Here is a 22,051-nt window from a genome sequence, read left to right as displayed (position 1 = left end):
AATTTTCTGCAGTCGACGCCAGTGTTGCGTGCACAGTGACAATCGCTTTTGTGAATCCTGCCTGGGGCGGTCGCAGAAGACTAACAGTCACCTAGTTACATAAGTGCGTACAAACACAGAGTGTCACTTCTTTTTTTCCTTGACAGTATGATAGGCCTTGATGTGGAGGGTTTTCTGTCAAAGTGCTCCATCCCCAAAAAAAAAGGCTTTGAAGAAATTCCAGGGTAACCAGAGCATGATTTCCTGTGTCCATAAACTAATAGGTGGAAATTTTGAATCAATTGGATTTTAACAATATGGGTGAATAAGTCATAGCCCTTAAAATAAAACTGCAATAGAGTTCAGATTCAAGAAAATCAAAGTTATTCAACCATAAAGCTTCAAGTCATGTAACAGTATCTGATCAAATAACTTGACAAAAATGGAGATTTGTCATTGTGTCTCACCCTGAAAAGGGAAGTTGTATAAGAGCATAACCGCTATTACACCGGTTTCCTGTTGCAGTTCTGTGTTCAGCTATACTGTATTTTAGCCACTGGCACAGCAACAAATACCTCGTGTTTATCTGTAGCTCGAGAGTGTCAGGAGTTAATAAGCAAAGAGTTAACAGGATCAGACCTGATCCTGGCAGGCAGAACTTGCAAAGGTTGCCTGACGGTGGTTGGAGGGGGTGGGGAAACGAGGTGAAGTTAGCCAAATGGAACTGCCGGGGCACGACACATCTCACACCAAGAGACCTAGGAATCTGAGAGCAAGCCCCCTTCCCCCATGCAAACACAGCCTTTAGTGGAGAAACAGCACCTCGAGCACACACATGCATGAATGGACGTGGTTGGACGCACTCAAACACAGGCCAATAAAACAACATATGCTCCTGTTTCTACTACCTGGAGCAGCAGGTGGGACGCCCCTCCCTGCTCCGTGCAGTACAATAGGAAGGAAAGGAAAGAAAAGAAGAGGCCCCTGCTATTGTTCAGCTCACAACAAGGAAGTGAACACTGTGGTTAGACATATATATATATATACATATATATATATATATATATACATATATATATATATGGGTATATTTTCAGTTTTTTCCACTGCCCATATGATGCATAAGAGGTCGTTTGCAAAGCCCTGTATAGTTGCTGTAGTTTTTAGGTATTATCATCATGATATTTTCCAAACTAGGGTTAGGCTTAAAAGACAATGAGTACATCCATGAAGCAGCACCTTTAGTTTCAATATTAGTTGGTATAAATTTAAACAACAGTCGTGGTGTGCCTCCATGGTTGACAGTGTTGTCGTTAAAAGGTCACTGTCTCCTGACTTTACTGACTGCCACAGTAAGGGTCACGGTTGCAACAGACCTATGCAGAGACTACACTGTGACCTACATGTGTTTGGAATTGTAGTTCATAGATGTCAACAACAGCTACTGACGTCAGTTTTCAAGCAATGCGGAAAAAAAGAAGTGACGTCTGACAAGATGGTATCTAGAAAGCAGAAAGAGGGATAATTGTCCGTGCTCCGGCCACTGAAAGATCTGGACGAGGAAATGCATTTCGGACCAGTCACGGCTGTTGTGGTCTGTGTCCAACACAGAGGCACATATGTGGCTTTAGAGTTAAATATCTCAACAAGTACTTGATCAATCGCCACGAGAACTTATGTCCCCCAACTACATGAACTGTGTTGGCCCTCTGGATTTTCATGTATCACCACCACTTAGTAGCTCATGGTCACTGCTAATTAGCAATGCTAACACACTTGATTGACATGGTAAACATAATACATGCTAATCCTAAACATTAGTATTTAGCACAAAACACCCCAGTGCCTAAGTACAGCCCCACAGAGCAGCTAACCTGGCACCTCTTGAGATGATTTTTTTTAGAGGTAAAAAAAGAAGAAGGCAGTTTCTGACCTCTGTGCCATGAACATAATTCCCATACAGTGCTCAAACTATAACAGTTGTTTTTCTGAAGTGGCCGCAGCACTGCCCTACAACCATGTGGATTTCCGTTTGCAGAGTTTGTTTCCAGAGTATACAGTGGCTTTGTTTGTCGTCTTTTTGTTTTTCACGGTACAGTATGTTTTGTTGAAAGAGTTGGCGTGTCTCGGAATAATGGGCATTGTTGCATTGTATTCACAATGCTTAAAGTTACTCGCTGATTGGGATCAACTTTTCCCCCCGGTTGTCTTTCACTGACATTTGCATAAAGATGGGGTGGACAAGTCCCATTCACAAAAGCCCTGTTCAGACTGGAAAGTTGGACGGCAAGAAGCAGCTAGTGATTGGAATCCAATCACAAGTGACCGGTGTAAAATACTTAGACATGTACGTGTAGGAACAACTCAAAAACATGAAGAACAGCAAGTATCTGTGGGATGATCCACAGAGGCCCCTACCCTGAACTCATAGGACCCATAGGCCCCCGCTAACAATAGTCTGTTTCCACATACCACAGGACACCTTCCGAAGGCCCATATCCATTGTCTGATGAGTCACAACTGATTTGTCAGCAAAAAGGTGGACCAAAACAATATTATGTAAGTGGTCATAATGTTATACCTGATGGGTAAATATAATCTGTTGTAATAATGAACGACTCTGAAATAACTATTTTGAGTTGTTCAATGACATGTGACATATTTTTTGGGGGGAGTGTTACCTTTTCCCCACATGATTAATGATCAAATATCACCCAAGCCGAGTAGGATACAGCCTCTTCCAAATTTTCCTTTTTCTACAGTTCAGCCGAACCTAAACATGAACTCACAAGTTAATTAGCACTGAGCACTTTTCCTCCCACTCCCGTGTTTCCTAAACAATAAAATAATAAAGTACGTCCTTGCAGATGTACTCAAACAGCTCCTATTGTATAAACAAACAAGAAAACAGCCACAATCTTCTTGTTAATCTTAAATGTCATAAACGGACTGTCTAATTTAAACTGCGCACGTAGGGTTTAAGGAATTCAGCAGCAGTTTTTCTTACCGCAAGACAAACAGAAACACGTTTTACTGTACCTAAGATGTGTTTTATCTCTGTGACCTTTTTACATATCTGTTTGGTGCTCACTCTCTTCTATATGAGGGCACCTGACCGAGCTGGAGCTTTGGCTGGCGCAGTGGTTTGTTGTAATTACCTTGTGTGTGTGGCTCTTCCCCATTGGTGACAAAAGTTGTCTTTTGTCAAAGCAGAATTAATCATGTTGTGACAATACATGAAGCCCTTATTGGAATAAGCGCATAAAAGAGAGACGGCCCGTGTGAATAAACAGGGGGTGGGAAAATACAGGGAACAAGAAGCAGTACGTTATGAAACCTGGGCATGCATGGCTGGGAGGGGCAAGAAAACAAGCAGGATCCACACAAAGAAAGAGAGACAAACAAGCAAAGAGAAAGTGGATCAGTGTTGTTGTCGTCTTTGTTCTAGCAGTTGCACATAAGCAAATTACATCCAATCCAGCCTCCTACTTTAGCATAGAAGCTGTGGTCATTACATAACGTTGCCCACAGTCCGAAGACACAATAATATTCTCTTGATAGCGTAGTCTGACTCAAGGCAGTGAAATTACAGTACGCCGGACCACTGAGTGTAAATGAACAATGATCAATAACCATGAGTAGCTGTTTCATTGGTTAACTGTCAGAACGCATTTCCTGTCTCGCTCGGACCAGCAAGTAATTCTCAGACAAGCAGACGAGGTCAAATAAGCAGAGCGCTCTGAAGGATTGTCACATTATTGCACACAGCCGTGTCTAACAGCACTTGACAGCGTTCAGCCAAGCAGCGCAGAAGTGAGTGATGTGTTGTCCTGTGTTTTCTTGGGGAAAAAGGCGTTTTACCCCTGGATCATACTCTCATCAACAGTGATACAAAACGGGGCCGTCATGCTGCCTCCACATTAGCCTAAGTGAGTGTTGGAAGACGTACACTATCCAGATCATTACCTTAAGTCGGGGTAGCGATGCTAATAAACATACCCTGTGGGCTAACGACTGCAGAAATGTGTTGAACTGGTGGAAGCTTGGACGTTATGTTCGCCATGCATGCCACCGAGCAGCTTTCATTCGGATGAGTGAAGTGCCATGTTGTAACGGGGTTTCCAGTTGTTCTGTATAAAAGGTAGGGCAAAAAAAGAAGAAACTACAGCTTTCTGATTTCATTTTTTTTTTAGAACCAGTTCTTATTTTAGAACCAGTTGTGGTCATGTGCAAATGATCGGTTGTTGTTTCCTAAGGAAGTAGATATAAGAATGCGTCTGAGGCAAACTGGGATTTAGTTTGTTGTTGTTGTTTTTTCTGGAGGGGGAGGTGCTTTAGTGACTTCATTTGATAATCATCAGTGGAGAAAGATAAGAAGTGCTGGGGCGAGAGAGGAAGAACAATATGCAACAAAGGAGGCATCTAACCCGCACCTCTGCATATAGGACCATAGGCCCAGCTGAGTGGGTGCATTTTTACACACGCTGACCTTACGTTTTTTTCATTTTTATCATGTTAATCTAACTAATAATATAATAGTGTATCATTAACAGAAGCAATCACAAAAATCATTGCACGCCCCCTTGAAAAATATAGCTTCCATGGACGGCTGCCTAACGTAGCTTAGTACAATACGGTCTATGTGTAAATAGTCTATGGTCACCAATTGGCAAGGAATGCACTATGTACAATTTGACTTTTATGGAACCAAAAAATAAAATAAAAATCCCTAATGCAGTAAGTGAGCTATTTTTAAATTAAATTAACTGTCTAGCCATATATTTATCAGACTGATGTGAAAGGAGTATTGATATTTCTAACTCTCTGCCAGGAAGCAAACAAATGTCTTTCCCCAAATTTCTATTCATTCATTCATTCATTCATTAAGTATCAAATAATAGTAAGCTTTAATAATAAAATGTACTTTGTGTAGCCTTTCACTGTTATATTATTATTGATTAAGTAACACAAGTTACTTGTAGTTGAGGCACATGAATGTCTGCCCCTAATGAAGTTTAGCTTAGGCTAAAGTCTGGTAACGAGAAAGTACTCTGTCTCACAGAACTCGTGTAAAAGTACTTCATTCCATCACTGGAAATCTGAATCCTAAAAAACCCACAAATGCGTCTCTATTCGTCAGAACAAACGACTGCTGAGAACAAGAGCTCTTTCTAGATAAATGAACGACGCTACAGCTGCAGATCAAAACATCCACTGTCCTCCCGAAGAAACAAAACACAATGGTCAAGTGACTGGAGCATTAGAAAGAGGCTGATAGTCTGGCGGACTTTCGGGGCCCAAAAATAGGACACATTCCACTGCAGCGGTGTGTGTGTGTGTGTGTGTGTGTGTGTGTGTCAACAGGAATACATACCAAGCTCCTGCTGAGGGGGCTTGACTTTCTCCACACAGGGAGGCCGGCCAAGACAAAAGGCCTGGCTGGTGTGCGCTGGCTCTGGAGCTAGATGGAGGTGGGTTGATTTCAGTCGTGCTGCAAAGAAGAACGTATCACATCTTAAGCACAAAAGATAGGCTAAATTCGGCCCTGTAGGTTTGACGTAGCAGAAGAATAACAGATCAATCAAATCAATAGACTAAATGTGTAATTGCAGGCAAACTTTGACCCATGAGATGTGAAGTAAAACCACACAGAGCTGGCTAATCCAAGTGGAAATGAATACTTATGTGCTAAGTGACACTACTTTATTGATTACAGTAACATCTCTGCTGCCTTTAGTAACTTATCAAACCAGGCGGGATAAGGTTGTAGCAGCCAAACCACTGTTCACTGTGTTGCGCATGAGTTTTATCTCGTATCAGTGGAAGGGCTATTTTTTTCTATTAAAAGTTATACAAAGGCACTGCAAACCTCACCATTAAAAAGGAACTTGACAACCATATTTGCACCAGTTACACCAGTCAGTTATGAAATATAGGGCACTTTTGGGTTGTGTAATGTGTAAATCAGTGGTTTCATTGTAAAAAAAATCACATCACTTTACGTTACATCACCAGGGTGGAGCTGTCGAGAATGGTAATTTCCATCAACACTACAAGGAGGACCTAAACTGGATTTCCTTTTGGGGAAATTTGGGTTTTCTGCCGCGTTACAAGTTTATCACTGTGAAGTTTCAAATTGAGGAAATTAGAATGTGCGTCATCACGCGTTTGGTTTTGCCTGTTTGTAGACTTTTGCACGTCTGTCTCCTAAAATACATCATTTAGACCGCTGTGCAATTTCTGCATGGTGGTAGTTCCTTCTAGTCCATGCGATTGTTTGTTTTATCGTTATTTGTGCGAACAGGGTTACTCATGACAAACTTACACTGATCAATATCTTTATATAAAAAAAATTAACAAATTACCAAGTTGTGTAGAAAATCGAATGTTTGTTAAGAAAAACAATCAAGATGCAAAAATCATCAAGATTGTTGCTAATTTTCTGTCAGTAAACTAATTGGAAAAGATAACCTTAAGACATACTTATGAGTATAAAAGCTCACTACAGTATTGAAACTCTTAAGGTACTAATTAATGTTCTTTCAAGCAAATGAGACCTTGTAGACCTGAGTACAGCAACCCACAGGATAGGACCTTTTACACACTGACTGCAGTAAACAGAGTGCCTTCAGGTCTGAGCTACTACGTGGGGTTGTTCAGGGTTCTATGTTTGGATCTGCTTAGTTTTTAATCTACACACCATCTCATAATCTTTGAAGAACACACACAATCACTTTACGCCTTTATGCAGACGATAACCAATTTATTTTGGCTAAAGCCCTAACTGGAACAGCTCTTAGAAACTTGTTTTTTATACTCTGTAGTGCAGCAATCCGTGGTTGCACCAGTCATTACAACTCAATTGTGCAATCCTGTAGCTTCAGAGAATCTCGATCCAGCCTTTCGATCCAAAAACAAGAGCACATCACACCCAGTTAAGGATCTTTTGCTTATTGTCATTTTATTGTGTTTCAAAACCAATGGAACAGGTTTTAATGACTGTTGAATGACTGCCAGGGTTAGAATACACATTATCAGACAGAAAATAGCCCAACCTGCCAGAAACATAGGGCGTTGTGACAGAAAATGAATGCTGAAATCAGCAGTTAAACATTTCGTCTTGTGTGTAAAGGTGGATGGCAATTCTGACAAAAAGACAAGCCTGTCACATTTTCTTTTTTTCGTTTTAATTTTTACTCTCTTTTGTAGAGTTACAATTTCCATTACAGTGGTGATGTTTGTGAATAGGAGTCTAAAGCACTCTACACACAAGATAGCTGGGATCATATATCAGCAGTGTGGTTATTAAAAAGGACAAGCTATGACTGGCTGGTGACCAATGTGCCCAATGTGTCTGTCATTCAAAATATGTTAAATGTTAACGACGTTTGGTTTTTGAGAAAACAGAAGGAGGGAGAATTCTCTCTCTGTGCTTGTCCGGCCACTGAGAGACGCGAACGAGGAAATGCAGACCAATCACAGCTGCTGTGGTCTGCAACATGCAATTAGCTTTGACGTAGCTAATTACCATGTACCCACCTACCTACCTCCCATGTGTAGCATGACACCATAGATCTTATGAAACTGAAAATCTGCCTCATCTTTAAAGACACATTTTTATGTTTCAGAATGTATTTTCCTTATTTATTTGTTTGGTCTGATTATCTTTCTTCTTCTTCTTTTTTTTTTTTTTTTTTACCTGTCTATATCTATTATCTTCTTTACTATACTTGTCTATACTGTGCTATACCTCTATATACTATACTATACTATACTATACTATATTACACAGTACCTCTCTGCATTATGCTATGCTATGCTATAGGCCCACTATACTGTATATGACACTATACTTCTCTATACTATACTATACTATACTATACTATACTATTGGCCCACTGTACTGTACTGTACTTTCCTATATTACACTATACTTCTCTATGCTATGCTATGCTATGCTATGCTATACTACAGGCCCACCATACTGTCCTATATTACACTATACTTCTCTATACTATATTATACTATTGGCCCACTGTACTGTACTGTGCTATACTATACTTTCCTATATTACACTATACTTCTCTATGCTATGCTACAATATGCTATGCTATGCTATATTATAGGCCCACTATACTATCCTATATTACACTATACTTCTCTCTACATATTATACTATTGGTCCACTATACTGTCCTATATAGTGTAATATAGGACAGTATAGTGGACCAATTTATACTCCTTTATACTATATTATACTTTACAATACTATACTATAGGCCCACTATACTGTACTATACTATACCATACTACAATATTAGATACAGATTCAGTCCTGTGCAATGCCGAACAGTTTGTTCAAATGACTTTTCTCAGCAGCATTAAGTGCTTCCGCTGTGTTAGGAGACTGAAAAACTCTTTCCCGCTGCTCTTTAAACAGAGAGCTTTGAGTTAAGAGAGTATGGATCATTACTAATAATAGTGTGAGGGCTGCAGTGAAATCTCTCCAGGACACACAGGGCTGAGCGGCTGAGCGGATCTCTGCTGCTCCGGTGGATCAGTGGAGGTAGTTAGTGAACGTTTCTTTGCACAGTGATTAAGTGGGAGGACCAATGGCAACAAAGGAGACGGAGAGGACGGTGGCTCCTCCTCTCTCCCTCTCTCTCCCTCCCTCCCTCTCTCTCTCTCGCTCTCTCCCTCGCTGTGTGTGCTTTATAGATGTATATAATCCCGGAGTTGACCCAGAAAACAAACTCCTCTGACTACCGAGACACTGCAGAGTTTGAATCCGCCGCAGGGCTGCATGTAGCCGGATCATCAGCTGGAGGAACGACGCCGGCACTGATCCAACTTCTCCGTACGGATTCCACATTAATACTTCGGGTAGGTTTTGCCCTCTATTACTCTTAAAACAGGTAGAAAGACACCGCTTCTCCTTTGTCCTACGGACCATTTTCTTATTTATCTACATGATAAAAAGTGAATGACTGGATCTTGTCTCAGGCGGCGAAAATCAGTCCTGTTACTTTGTTTGGCGTTTAATTTGTTGGGGTATTATAGCATCGATTAGTGTCCTATAAAACAGCCCACATGCACAGAAGATATAAAAAAAAGAAGGTTTCACGCTTTTGTAATAATGCCAGCAATTATTATCCTCCCTCAGACTGTCATTTTGCAAAGTGCCATTTGGCCGAATGATAATCCAGACCTGCAAGACGCGCCACAGATACCGTATAATTAGGTAACACAAGAGCAGCAGACAATATCCTGGAGAGGATTTATGCCATTGAGGAAAAAAAGTGTCTTATTTTACCAGCACTAAAAGGCTTGGATTGCTACGCGCAGCCAGGGGCACCAGCAGAGTTCGTATTGCGATGCTGGTGTTTGTTTAAATGTCTTTGTTTTCCCACAGTCAGAGCATTCATTTCACGGATCGCCCTGGATGTGTTTTCATGATCATCCCAATTAGAGGCAGCTCACACACACACACACACAGAGAGAGAGAGAAAAAACAATGCCGTCAGGTTTTTAACAAGCCAATCGTGTTGAGGGCAAATTACAGATGTGGTGTGCGCGCAAGATGCCTTTGTCATGCGCAGGTAATCTTAATGCGAGATCTTTTGTAATGACCGTGTGAAGACAAGAGACAGTGTGGTGTGCGCTGAGGGTGATGAGAGGGGGAGGAGGGGGAGGAGGAGGTGTGCGTTCTGAGAAGCATTCCTCTGCGTCCTTTTGGCTGCAAGGGTACTGCTGCCCTCCCTCATTGGTGTGATATTCAGTGGCAATTCACTGATGGTGTAATTTTGGGAATGTTTTTTCACAGGGATGCTTCCGTTGTGACCGGAATTGTCCAAAATAAGAGATAAAAGAGTGAGGGACAAAGAAATAGGCCCCTTATTTATTTATTTAGTTGGGAAGCTGGGAACATTTAAAGAGACTGATTAAAAGTATTGCCTAAACTAACACAACAGAGGCTGAGGAATCCAGAGTCTTCTAGTCTGGGAGAAGTGCCAAAACACTGAATCCTACATTTTTTATAATATAACAGGACAGTGTTGATCTGCCTTCACCTCATGTGGAACTGCCAGTCTTCTTGCGCTTCTGCTTCTCACTGATTATTGTGCATTCGAGCTGTCCCAACCAATACATAAAAACGGGCTTAAAAACAGATGTTAGATCATTTAAGTTTCGCTGCTTAAATTATTTAAACATTGGCGAATGCGATGCATCCATGTTTGTTTGCGTGTGCCCAAGGCTTCAAATGTCAGAGCGTCAAGAATTTTCCTTTTTTCCCCTTTCTGAATATTGACTTGGGTGCTGATGACTCGGAGATGACATTAACGCGGCACCCCGCCCCGTACTCTGTATTTCCCACATCTCTGAAACCCAACACCTCTAATTTTAACATGCACAAAAGATTACTTTGAGTTTTAAAGTTATGTAAATGAAAACATGCTACATTAGCATTAGCTGTTGTGTAGTAAAGGCTGGCTTGTAGGTAGCTAGCTGGCTCTTGCAGATCAAACTCTTGTAAGGCATCTTTTGCTGTTCAGCTAGTTCAGAACTGAAACATCCGTCCTGTCTGAGATAGTCAATCACAATTTCTGTTAGAATTTAGATCATTTCACCCACAAACTTAACCCTAAAACGACGATTCCTTAAATTTCAGGCCAGAAACTAGCCTGCAAGAATATGAAACATCCCGCCCAGTCCCATTAGATATGACATTTCTAAAATTATAGGTGAGCATTTGGGGTATGAGAGGCATATACTCTTAAATTTCAAATGTTCGCATTAGTAAATTACAAAATAACTTGAGACCTTTTAAAAAGAAACGTTCTTGTTAAAAAGAGTTCACATGAATGTAAATAGTTAGCACAATATAAATATATAGAACAACATTGTAAGACCGTACACTGTAACCTAGTGTATATGCTGCCACTATTTCCTCCAAATCCGAAGATCTTTGCCCACTTCCTTCTACTGAAAATAGAGCCAGTCCAGGATGTCTGTCCTGGGACATGCTTGGCTTGGTTTTTGATTAGTTTTAAAGCTGAGTAGCTCTCTCCAGAGGCAACAGTGGCTGAAAGAGTTAATAGCAGACAAACGGCTATGTCGTGGTTTTCGAAGAGATTCAGAAGAGTAAATGCAATTGAGCAGCTCTCTTGGGAAGTAAGATATATGATCAGGAAAGGCATGGACAGCAGCCCTGGACTCCAGCACCGTATCCACAGAGTCTTTTCTGAATATTTTGCCACCTTTTCTTTTAAGAACAGATAACCATAAAGGACACAAACATCTTCCAGTTCTGAAAATCTGGCATTCAAGCTGTTGAGTGCCATATCCTCCGGTGGCAAAAAAGAAACATCTTTCTGTTAAAGCGCTCATCTAGAGTGGATTGAGTTTCTTATCCGTCCTCCCGCTGGAACTGCTGGGCTGTTTTCTGCTGTCCTTTTCCAGGAAATGTCCCTTCAATCTAGGTTTTCTGCTATCTCTCTACCATCAATTTGAGAGGCAGGAAGTCCACTTTCCCTGAAGTTTTCCAGATCTACTCTTACTGCACTTGTTTCTCTTGTAAGCATTACAAGAGAGACCCCCGGGCTCTGCAGAATCTTTCTAACGTGGTTGATCCGATACAATACGTTGTGCTACATGTACAGAACAAAACTCTGTGTCACAAGTTTATGTCATGTTTGCTGTAGTTATTCAGACATCGCTCACATTAGTAAAGGTTAGACTAAATAGCAGCATTCATGTATTTACTGCTATACTGAATGGTCATTATCTGACTTGTTTTCTCAAACAGTTTTTTATCTTTTCATGATAGATAACTTTTCAAAAATGTCCTTCTTTGTCTTCAAACCGCTCTTTAAATAGTCGATATTTTAGGCTTATCTTGTACTTACTATGGATTGAATTAAAAATCTAATGCTGATTATGTTTTCCTCAAATATGTTTTAGGGTGACCAAGCAGCCATGGCTGAACATATGATGATGCCCATGACCCACGGCTTTAGGATGGGCATGAACGGACCCCCGCAGCACAACAACCAGCCCGGTCTGCGCAGTATGCCCAATGGCCAGGTGATGCACTATGGCAGGAACCCACAGAGCAACATGGAGGCCGCCATGAGACAGAGGCAGGGCATGGTGGGACATGGAGGAATGGGCGGTCCTGTGAATGGCGCGCCCATGGCCAACCATCACCACCAGATGATGTCCGGGAACATGATGTACAATGGCCAGGGCCCTCAGCAACAGCACCACCACATGCACCCACAGCAACAGCAGCAGCAACAGCAGCAGCAGCAGCAGCAGCAGCAGGGTGGACACCCGCAGCAATACCTTCCTGGTAACCTTACCTCCCAGCAGCTCATGGCCAGCATGCATCTGCAGAAACTCAACACTCAGTACCATGGACATCCACTGAGCTCGGTCAACGGCCACCACCTTCCCAACGGTGGTCAATACCGGGTGGGCCCAGCCCAGCTTTCGAGCATGCAGCACATCGGTGGCCCTTTGGGGCTAAACGGCATGGACATGGATCTGATCGATGAGGAGGTTCTGACTTCACTGGTGCTGGAGTTAGGTTTGGATCGTGTTCAGGAGCTTCCCGAGCTCTTTTTGGGACAGAACGAGTTTGACTTCTTATCGGACTTTGTGTGCAAACAGCAGCCGAGCACGGTGAGCTGCTGAGCGATCCAGCCAGGAGTTGCTTTGTTTGGACTGGACACCCCAAAGAATGACTGAGCGGCCACAGTAGCACAGCGAGAGGAGACAATCTCTCTGTTCTGTTTGGGTGTTTCTGTATCTGTGTATATGACAGTGTCTAGTACGCCTTCATGCTGACCTACCTGTGAGTTGATGAAGAATTGTAATGAGAGAAAATGTCGAAAAAGCGCTAGGTTTCTCTTCTTTGGGCCAGTGCCAGCAAGATCTGTCACCTTTGGCCAAATTGAGGCATCCTGATGCAGCGGGCTCTGTCTGTACCCATCTGGCCCTCAGCACATGTGCCTGCAGTGCCAAGGCTTTTGGATAATTGTAAATTTAACAAACACAATGTGGGAAGGCAACCTGAAAAGACTGCCTGTCTGGGTCTGCTAGATTCTGTGGCATCTCCAAGTGTATTTTATCTCTGACGACACCTTCAACTTGTAGCAGACATCTTACAAATTTATAAAAGGTTGTCCTCTGAATTTGTTTATACAAGGATGAAGGGATCTTGGGAATGGAGAATGATTTTTTTTTTTAGTTCATATTGAAGGCTGGCTCTTCAAACCTGACTTCATACAAAAGATGACATTTCCTTGAAGAGCAGGAGCGTGCGTCTATGCAGCATTCCTGGGCGACACGATAGGATTTATCTTGGATTGTTTTGGTGAAACGTGCTGCATCAATTATTTAGCCTTCAGTGTCATTTGTCTGACTCTGATACAATCAGCCACCATTAAAGGTATCTCATCCGATCCCTGCTTTTTAACAGAGTGAATTGTTGGCAGAGTAGCACATTTCTCGTGAGTGTTGGCTTGAACCGGTGGCTGTTAAAAAGTTTTTGGGCATGCCCCATTCCACAGCCACACACACAAAGTCCCCACCTGCTCAGCCCATCCCGTAACGTTTATCAAACATCAAGAATGATAGGAGAAGCAGCTAGTAATAAAAAAGGATCAGTTTTTGTGAAATAAAAGTCTGCACGATATCATTCAAATTAGTTTCACTCCATATGTTTCCTGTAACCATCCACACCACCACTGTAGTGGCTTTATGCCCCCCCAGGTTTGGGAACCAGTGGCTTCAGCAAAACATTTATTTGTTCATTATCAAAAGAGAGGGAGAGAGTATATGAGAAACAACATAACTGTGGCCTGATGCAAGACTCAAGAAAAGCCAAACAAAAAAACTATAAAAAAAAAGACACCAGTAACAGCTGAGGTGTGATATTTCTTTTTTTTTTGCTAAAACAGGATTGTTAAAAAAAGTGTGTATGATTGCAGACTTTGCATCTGTGTGTTATTTGTGTGCGTCTGTACAGTGAGGCATTTAGATCCCATCGAAATGGCATCTTCCCCCCTAAAACCATTGCCCAGTGTGCTGAAGCTGACGGGAGGCCGCGAGGGGAGAGAGGCTTCGCCATGTGGACACAATGTGTGGACACAGCACTCCCTGGCAGCACTTAGTTTAATCATTATTTAAAGCTGCCACTACCTGTGGCATTGATTTCATTAGGCTGGAAGAGCGAGAGAGGAGCAAACTTGTTGTTTTTGCCATAGATTAGCTTACTCTGCTGCTTTTGTACTGATTAGATTTAAATTACATGTTCTCACACGCTTGTCTTAATTGAGGTCGGCTTGCACATTCTCCAGTGACTCAATAATTATAAATCGGACATGTTCTGTGACGCTCCCCCACCCACCACACTTTTTTTTTTTTTTTTTTTGAGTGCAGTTGGTAATTAGGTTTTTGTCAAGGTTGCTGCTTTGCCGCTGCAGGCCGGTTGAGTGAGAACTTCCTGCGTTTCTGTAATGCTATTTGTGGAGCTGTCAGAGGGGTCAGGGCTGCACTGGTGAACTGTGTTAATCTGTTCCAATACTACTGCGCCGCCGCGGCCCCTGCCTCTCTCCGGAGATCTGCCATCTCCGAGCTCTCCGGTGAAACAATGGGCATTGAAAAGCTGTTGTAAAAGCAGAAAAAAAGTGCCAGCACAAGTTTCACTTTCCACCTGGCAAGACTGCAGCCACACAAACTCACAACCTCGCAGTTAAAATGGAAACACTTCTGGCCTTAGGGAGACGGTGGCCTCTGATTACAGCTATATCAATAAGCGCAGCCTTCTTGTGTATTGTATCTTTGTACTGTAGAGTAGAGGTGAATTTGATCTAGACACATATAAGGTACTTTCGAGAAAACATTGTCAAATGTAAATGTAAACCAGTGGCTGATTTTGATGTGTTGACAAGAGATTATATTCTACATTTTTACAAACGAGTGTGTAGATACAGTATACCAATTTTTTGGGTGTGGGGCCTGAAGCTTTAAGACCAAGTAGACTGCATGTTATAGCAAGCGTGAGGGATGCCACCACTTTCCCACAAAGCAGCTGAGAATGTACAGTACAACACTTTGTGGGAATCTGTCTTACGATGGTAGATAAACGTGTGAGATTGTACTCCTGTTCCAAATTACACATCATTCATTTGGGTAATCCCCGACCGCCCCGTCCTCCTTCCTTCTCCTTTCCCACTTCCCCAAAGCTTTTGTAATGTTATTGATTCTATTTTGAGAAAATGTATTTATTTTCAAATAAAATATTTATTTAAAGAGCTGTTTCGTGTAAGTCAGTGATTTCTAAATCCATCTAGTCTGTCACCAAAAGTGCCTCAATACATGACATGAACATGAAGTAGGCAGTGGGATGCTGTGTGCAGTGTTATTTCCCTGGAACAGAGTCTTCCTCTGTTTGGTTTTAAACACGTCCCCACCCACAATAAGTGATGAGCAAACACGTACAGAAAAGTACAAACTTCATATCATAAACTGCATTAAGTCAGCACTCTGTCAACACAGAGCCAGGGCCCGCTGTGTGTGTGTATGTGTGTGTGTGTGTGTGTGTGTGTGTTTTTAACTTCATTGTGCATTATATAATTGGAAAATTCAAACTATCAGTAAAAGGTCGACAGTGTGCAGATTTGTTGCTGATAAAAGTGGATCTATTTGATTTTAAATGCCCTGGTATGTTTAATTTATTATAAATCACTTGCCTTATATTGTGAATGGTCCCCACATGCAGCTATAGCAACCACCAAGGCATGAGAACTATTGTCCGGTACACCGAGACAATAGTGGCGGTATTTAAAGCCATACAGGGTACAAGGCACCTCCATGGTTCGGACTTGTTTTTCCAGCACATCACAGGGATCCTTGATTGAATTGAGAGCTAGGGAATTTGGAGGCCAAGTCAACACCTTGAACTCCTTGTTGCGTCCCTCAAACCATTCCTCCAGTGTGGCAGCTTTACCCTGCTGCAAGAAGCCACTGCCATCAGGGAATACTGCTCTCCAGATGACCAATGACCAATTTTGGCACTATCTATTGCATGTGAACACACCCCTGCCGTTTTAGATGTGGCCCTTTTCACTGCCTCACGGATCCTTCCAGTCGACCTTTTTTCCTCCTTCCATGTTACGTGCCAGGCAGAGGGCAACATACACTGCCTGAGAAAGAAAAAAGTCGCCACCTGGATTTAACTAAGCAAATAGGTACGAGCCTCCTATTGGATAATTACTGCATGGGTGATTATCTTTCAGTTGGCAACAAGTTATTTAACCCCAACTGATGCAATGAGTAGCTTCTCATTTCTTAAACAGCCATGTGGTCGTTGAAAAGACGTCTGTTTGAGAAGGGTCAAATCGTTGGCATGCATCAAGCATCTAAGGAGACTGCAGAAACTACTAAAATTGGGTTAAGAACTGTCCAATGCATTATTAAAAACTGGAAGGATAGTGGGGAACCACTGTCTTCCAGGAAGAAATGGGGTCAGAAAAAAATCCTGATTTATCATGACGAGCGATCACTTAAACGTTTGGTGAAATCAAATCAAAGAAAAACAACAGTAGAACTCAGGGCTATGTTTAATAGTGAAAGTAAGAGCATTTCCACATGTACAATGCGAAGGGCTTCAATTTACCAGGGAGCATAAATATTGGACTCTGGAGCAAGGTCATGTGGTCTGATGAGTCCAGATTCACCCTGTTCCAGAGTGATGGGGGGCATCAGGGTAAGAAGAGAGGCAGATGAAGTGATGCTCCCATCATGCCTAGTGCCCTAGTGTACAAGCCTGTGGGGGCAGTGCTATGATCTGGGGTTGCTGCAGTTGCTCAGGTCTAGGTTCATTAACATTATGTGTCCAAAGAATGAGGTCAGCTGACTACCTGAATATACTGAATGAGCAGGTTATTCCATCAATGGATTTTCTTCCCTGATGGCACGGGCATATTCCAAGATGACAATGCCAGGATTCATGGGGCTCAAATTGTGAAACAGTGATTCAGGAAGCATGAGACATTAGCCACCACAGAGTCCAGACCTTAACCCCATTGAGAATCTTTGGGATGTGCTGGAGAAGGCTTTGCACAGTGGTCAGACTCTCTCATCACCAATACAAGATCTTGGTGAAAACTGAATGCAACACTTGATGGAAATAAATCTTGTGACATTCCAGAAGCTCATTGAAACAATGCCACAGTGAATGCGTGCTTTAAGCAACGCTAAAGGCGGTCCAATGAAATATTAGAGTGTGCGACCTTTTTTTTTGGTGGCGACTTTTTTTTTGGCCAGGCAGTGTATGCTCTGTGTTTTTCCCTCTTCTCTGTCTGTTTCTGTAGGTGTTGCTTCAGCAGTTGGATTCCACCTGGGAAGTCTGGTGGTGCCTACTGATCGGTTGGTTCGGCCCCAGATCAGCCCAATTACGATCCAGGGCCTATATGAAAAGGGACCCAGCCACAGGATCCAGTCTCTGCTTGCGCTGCTCAACTGCTGCTTATTTTAATTTCTGTAAACTGCCTTGTGGTTGAGACGTGTGGACCTGTGAGTTCCATTTATGTTGGTTATGTTGGTAGCGGAAGGTGTGGATTATAGGTGAGATTGGGGTACCGTCTACACCACCTTACATAGGTAACCTTTTTTTGCCTGTTCACACCCTGAATCAAGATCCATTCAAGATCCGATCTGGGCGATCCGATCACGTAAAAGACGTGTGGACACCCCCCGGTCGCACTGAGATCACATTTAAGAGATCCGATCACTGACCACATTCGGAGGTGGTCTGACTCGCATTGTTTATATACACTAGGATTATTGGCTGGCGCCACCAATGTACTTTTGATTATACCTTCTTTTCTGGATAAGTGTTGATAATAGTTAGGCCTTTTGTATGTTGCTTTCAACTTGGAGAAGTTGGCTCAACCATGTGTCATAAATCCTGTTAAGTTTGCTTTACATTCAGACGCCCCAACACAATAACATCAACAACGGACTGTTCACTTGCCGCCCATTGTATCCCATCCCTTGACAGGTGCTAGATATTCACTTCAACTATCTCTGGTTTTCATGTTGTGTCTGATCAGTATATGTGCCTGCTGTTATGCTTTAGGAAGCATTTTTTATTTTTTTTCAAATAATTATTCAAAACTGTCGACGGAGACATCCACCCACATTGACAGGTGATCAATCATTTAAAATAACATTTTGTTTTTCTCCTGCTAGAACCGCATGAACCATTAGAAGGAGAGTTTTGTCAGGGGGAAAATATACATATACGTCTAACTGAAAACTGTGCAGCAGAGTCCAACTATGAGACCCAGTATACACAATCTAGATTACATAGCGTTTATCAATGTATGATTTTGTCCTTGAGCTGTTTTCAAGGTTTTTTTTTGAGTGGAACAGACAGTGGCATTTAATAGCATCAGATTGTAGAAAATGTATTTGTTGGTTTGGTAACTGACTGGAGAGGGTCATAGCTAAGTATCCCTATACCAAAATGCTGTGCTGTGCATGCTGCTGCAAAATTTCAAGCACTCCAAGTACAACTGTTAAAAATATATATTTATTTCAGTTTCTACATAATTAAAAACCACAAGTGACTCTACAAAACCCGCAGGTTGAAAAAACACACACAGGTGTCTGTATAATTTGCTTTCTCTTAAAGCAGCAGCATTTCCGCTTTATACACTTGCACACCATTTTTCAAGGTATTGTTCCCAGCATCTCGGAGAACATAGAGAGATCTGTGTGGACCAGACCATCTGTTGCAGGACACCTTGTTCTACTTGCAACTGAAACGGAGTGTGTTTAACCCCAAAACTACCTACAGCAGTTGCACGGTTCAGCATAACACCATGTGATTCCCACACTAAGTGTAATTAAAGTGCTGCTAGAGTGTCTCACACCTGTTTCCTGTTTTGTGAGTGAAATGCACCATTTTCTGTAACAACATCTGCAAGTCTATTCACCTAGCAGTCACGCAGTCTACTAAGACAGTTAGAAGGTATTTATAAGAAGAAACCACTCGACATTTCCAAAGCATACGGAGCAATGAACATTGATTGTCACAGCTGTGCAAACATAGTTTTTGATATTTATTGTCCATCTCGGACAGTTTAACAGAAGTAATAAGCTCTCCTAAATATCTCATATAATATATCTCACACATTTAGGAGAGTACTATGCCTCTGTCTAAACAGTATTCCACTGAGAAGCAGTCCAGGCCACCCTTCTTGAATGTTGCCTTCTTATAAAGCTGGTCCCACTCTGAGCATGAAGACACTGAACTCTTAAGCCAGACAATACTTGTGCATATGTTGAAAAAGTAAAAATCCAAGAGTTCAACAGGCTTTTGAGTTTTGAAAAAGTAAGATCTTACTGATAAAAAGTATTTCTGCTGTGCAGCTGCAGCACAACAGAGCATGAAAACCTCATCATGATGTTATCCATTTATTTCCTGAAATGATCTTCGCCAGCCGCTCTCCGCCTCCTACCAGACAGTCGGGTTTGCAGGACCACATCAAGCGCAGGCATGTCGGACTGCCTTCTTCGGCGTGCATGAATCATTCAGTTTCATAGTTGGGTCCTTGCAACTTTTCACTTTGAGTGTCAGTCACTTACAGCTAGCTGTAATGAGATGTGCTCTCGTGTTTATCTCACAGGAAACCTTTAGAGCTATATAAATAAATAAAAAATCGTAAAAGGCAGCTGCTTTGTTCGTGTTAGCCATAAGCCGTAAGTTATGTCCGCGGGGTTGGCTTTCACCATACGCTTTCAGGCTTGGTCTCACGCTTCCATGATGCCCAAAGTAATCTTGGAAGGAAGCCTCAGAGTATCTTTGTGCCTCTCCAAAATCACATAACATCTTTAAAGTATGTACACAACTCCCAATTCCAATTAGGACAAAACATTAAAAGAAGCTGAAGTTTAGTTTGTTGTTTCTATTTCTTAATAGAGGTCTGTCCTCTGGGTTTATTAAACACCTGCATCTTCATGCAACACGAGGATCCACATGACCATTTCCAAAGCGAAACCGTTTTGCGCATCTATGTTATCAGCAGGAAGGTCATTCCCAATTAACCCTGCTATGATGGACAGGCTCCAACAGCAAATGGCGTTGTGTACCTTACTTTTGTTTACTTCAGACAAGTGAGGTCTTACACAGTTTTACCGGTAAATAATTTGTTACGATGTGGTCGTCCAACTGGTGGCTAAAGGTTGGCAAACCTGTGTCAGTGTTGGACATCTTATTCCATGAAATCAATGAGTGCTGCTTTTAGGTGAAACTACATAATCATCTTGGCTACAAGTAAAATTGTTGAAATATAATGCCCCGTAATGGTCTACACAGCAGTTGACTATGGCAGTAAAACAAGCAGGCAAAGTGACTCTCATGTCATTTATACCGCAATATCTCCTTCATGTTATACTAGCTGCTACAGGGTCATCCGAAACCAGGTACAGCTGAAGCAGCAAAAAACCCTGAATGCATTAAATTGTGCAAGGGTGCATTTCACTAATTCTAAACACTTCTTTCTTCAGAAATGATAAAGTCCTGTCTAAAATATATGCTAAACCACAAATAGCAACACCGTGACTTACACAGATAGCTTACTCTAGTATCCTCTTGGCCTTGATAAGGTCTATAAAAGCTCCACAAATCTGCACAAACTTAAGTTTCAACACAAACTCAAGACAAGCTTATCTCCTCTCAATATAAACAGGAAACTGTATCACTGAGACACTTCCTAAAGAAAAGCAGGGAAGTTGATAACCACTCTCAGAATAAACCTTCTAGCAGTAAGCATACCAAACATGAGAGCCTGCTGGGTCTCATATGGCAGCTCAAAGACCCACTCAGGCCAACTGTAAAAAGAGCACGCTCAAAAATATTTCTCTTTCCTCCAATTATTAGACTGAGCTATTGGAAAATTTTGTTCAAGAACCTCTTCGGTTTAGATCTCATCAAAACTGAAGACCGGTGCTTCCATTTACGCGTATGACGCATGGCTGTAAAACATGTCTTAATCCCTTCAGCTTGACTATTGAAAAGCTTATTCAAAGCACAACATACACCTGCACAGAGTCAAGTCTGATGGAACAACACTTAATCCCATCTAAACCTTCTTTCCAGTTTTCCAATATGTTGCAGCCTATTTTCCATCTATAGGGCTGAAGGAATTGGTCGTTGTGAAGAGATCAACAAACTGTGACCTTAAATGTTGAGGTCTGCTGTGACGTGTGACACTGATTCAGAATCAAAAGTTCTGAGGTCTACATTATTCTTATTTATTACACAAATGGGTAACTCTCTCAACAACAGTCATATCAAAGCCTTTACAACAGTGAACCGTAGGATTCTGCTTAATAAACTTTCCTTTTCTTTGGTCTGACTCAGAATTACGGAAAACTTTAAGTACATGTGCTCACACTTGGCATTAAAATGTATCTCCACCATAGATTGCATAGATTTGGACAACGCGTCGTCACCTCTTTGCATTTACCAAACTGTCGCTTTTTTCCCGGATATATGGGCAGCGCCATCTTGAGAGTTTGGAGCCAGAGTCTGCACAGTACGGTCTGGGAGTGGAGCCACACGGAGCCACGATATCGATGACCCGACCACACTGACACGACCACTCTCACGGTCCCATGGAACTGCTTTACTGAGTGGTTGGCACGGCAAGTAGTCGCCATTATGTCACATCCTGTTTCTATAGCGTCAAATAACTAACTAAAATTAAACTTATCCAAAATATTGACACTTGAACATGCATCAACATTATATTAACTACCTAAATGACAGAAACTATCCATGGAAAAAAAATATTTGACTCGTATTTTAGCCCTTTAGTTTGGCCCAAGTCCCATCCACTAACATGGAGGAGGTGGAGCTTCTGACCTATACTGCAGCCAGTCACCAGGGGGAGCTCTACTTGCTTTGGCTTCACCTTTAAGAAGCTATTCCGCTGTCCATCTTTATGCTGTCTATGGTCTTCACATGTGTCCTCAGCCCGTACGTAAGATCGGA

At 42.0% G+C, this 22,051-nt stretch overlaps 1 protein-coding gene across 1 annotated transcript; it reads left to right on the top strand.

Moving 5' to 3' along the window:
- Nucleotides 1–8,697: 8,697 nt before the first annotated feature.
- cited4a (Cbp/p300-interacting transactivator, with Glu/Asp-rich carboxy-terminal domain, 4a) lies at nucleotides 8,698–15,293 on the top strand (the record flags this gene model as incomplete). The annotated part of the gene is made up of 2 exons (XM_084563933.1): nucleotides 8,698–8,862; nucleotides 11,941–15,293. The coding sequence occupies 2 exons, from the start codon at nucleotides 8,698–8,700 to the stop codon at nucleotides 12,673–12,675; spliced, it is 900 nt and encodes a 299-aa protein (XP_084420059.1). The 3' UTR covers nucleotides 12,676–15,293.
- Nucleotides 15,294–22,051: the final 6,758 nt, after the last annotated feature.

Source organism: Chelon labrosus, assembly GCF_963514085.1.
Source record: "Chelon labrosus genome assembly, chromosome: 16".
Taxonomy (NCBI): domain Eukaryota; kingdom Metazoa; phylum Chordata; class Actinopteri; order Mugiliformes; family Mugilidae; genus Chelon; species Chelon labrosus.
This window is presented reverse-complemented; position numbering and strand designations above follow the sequence as displayed.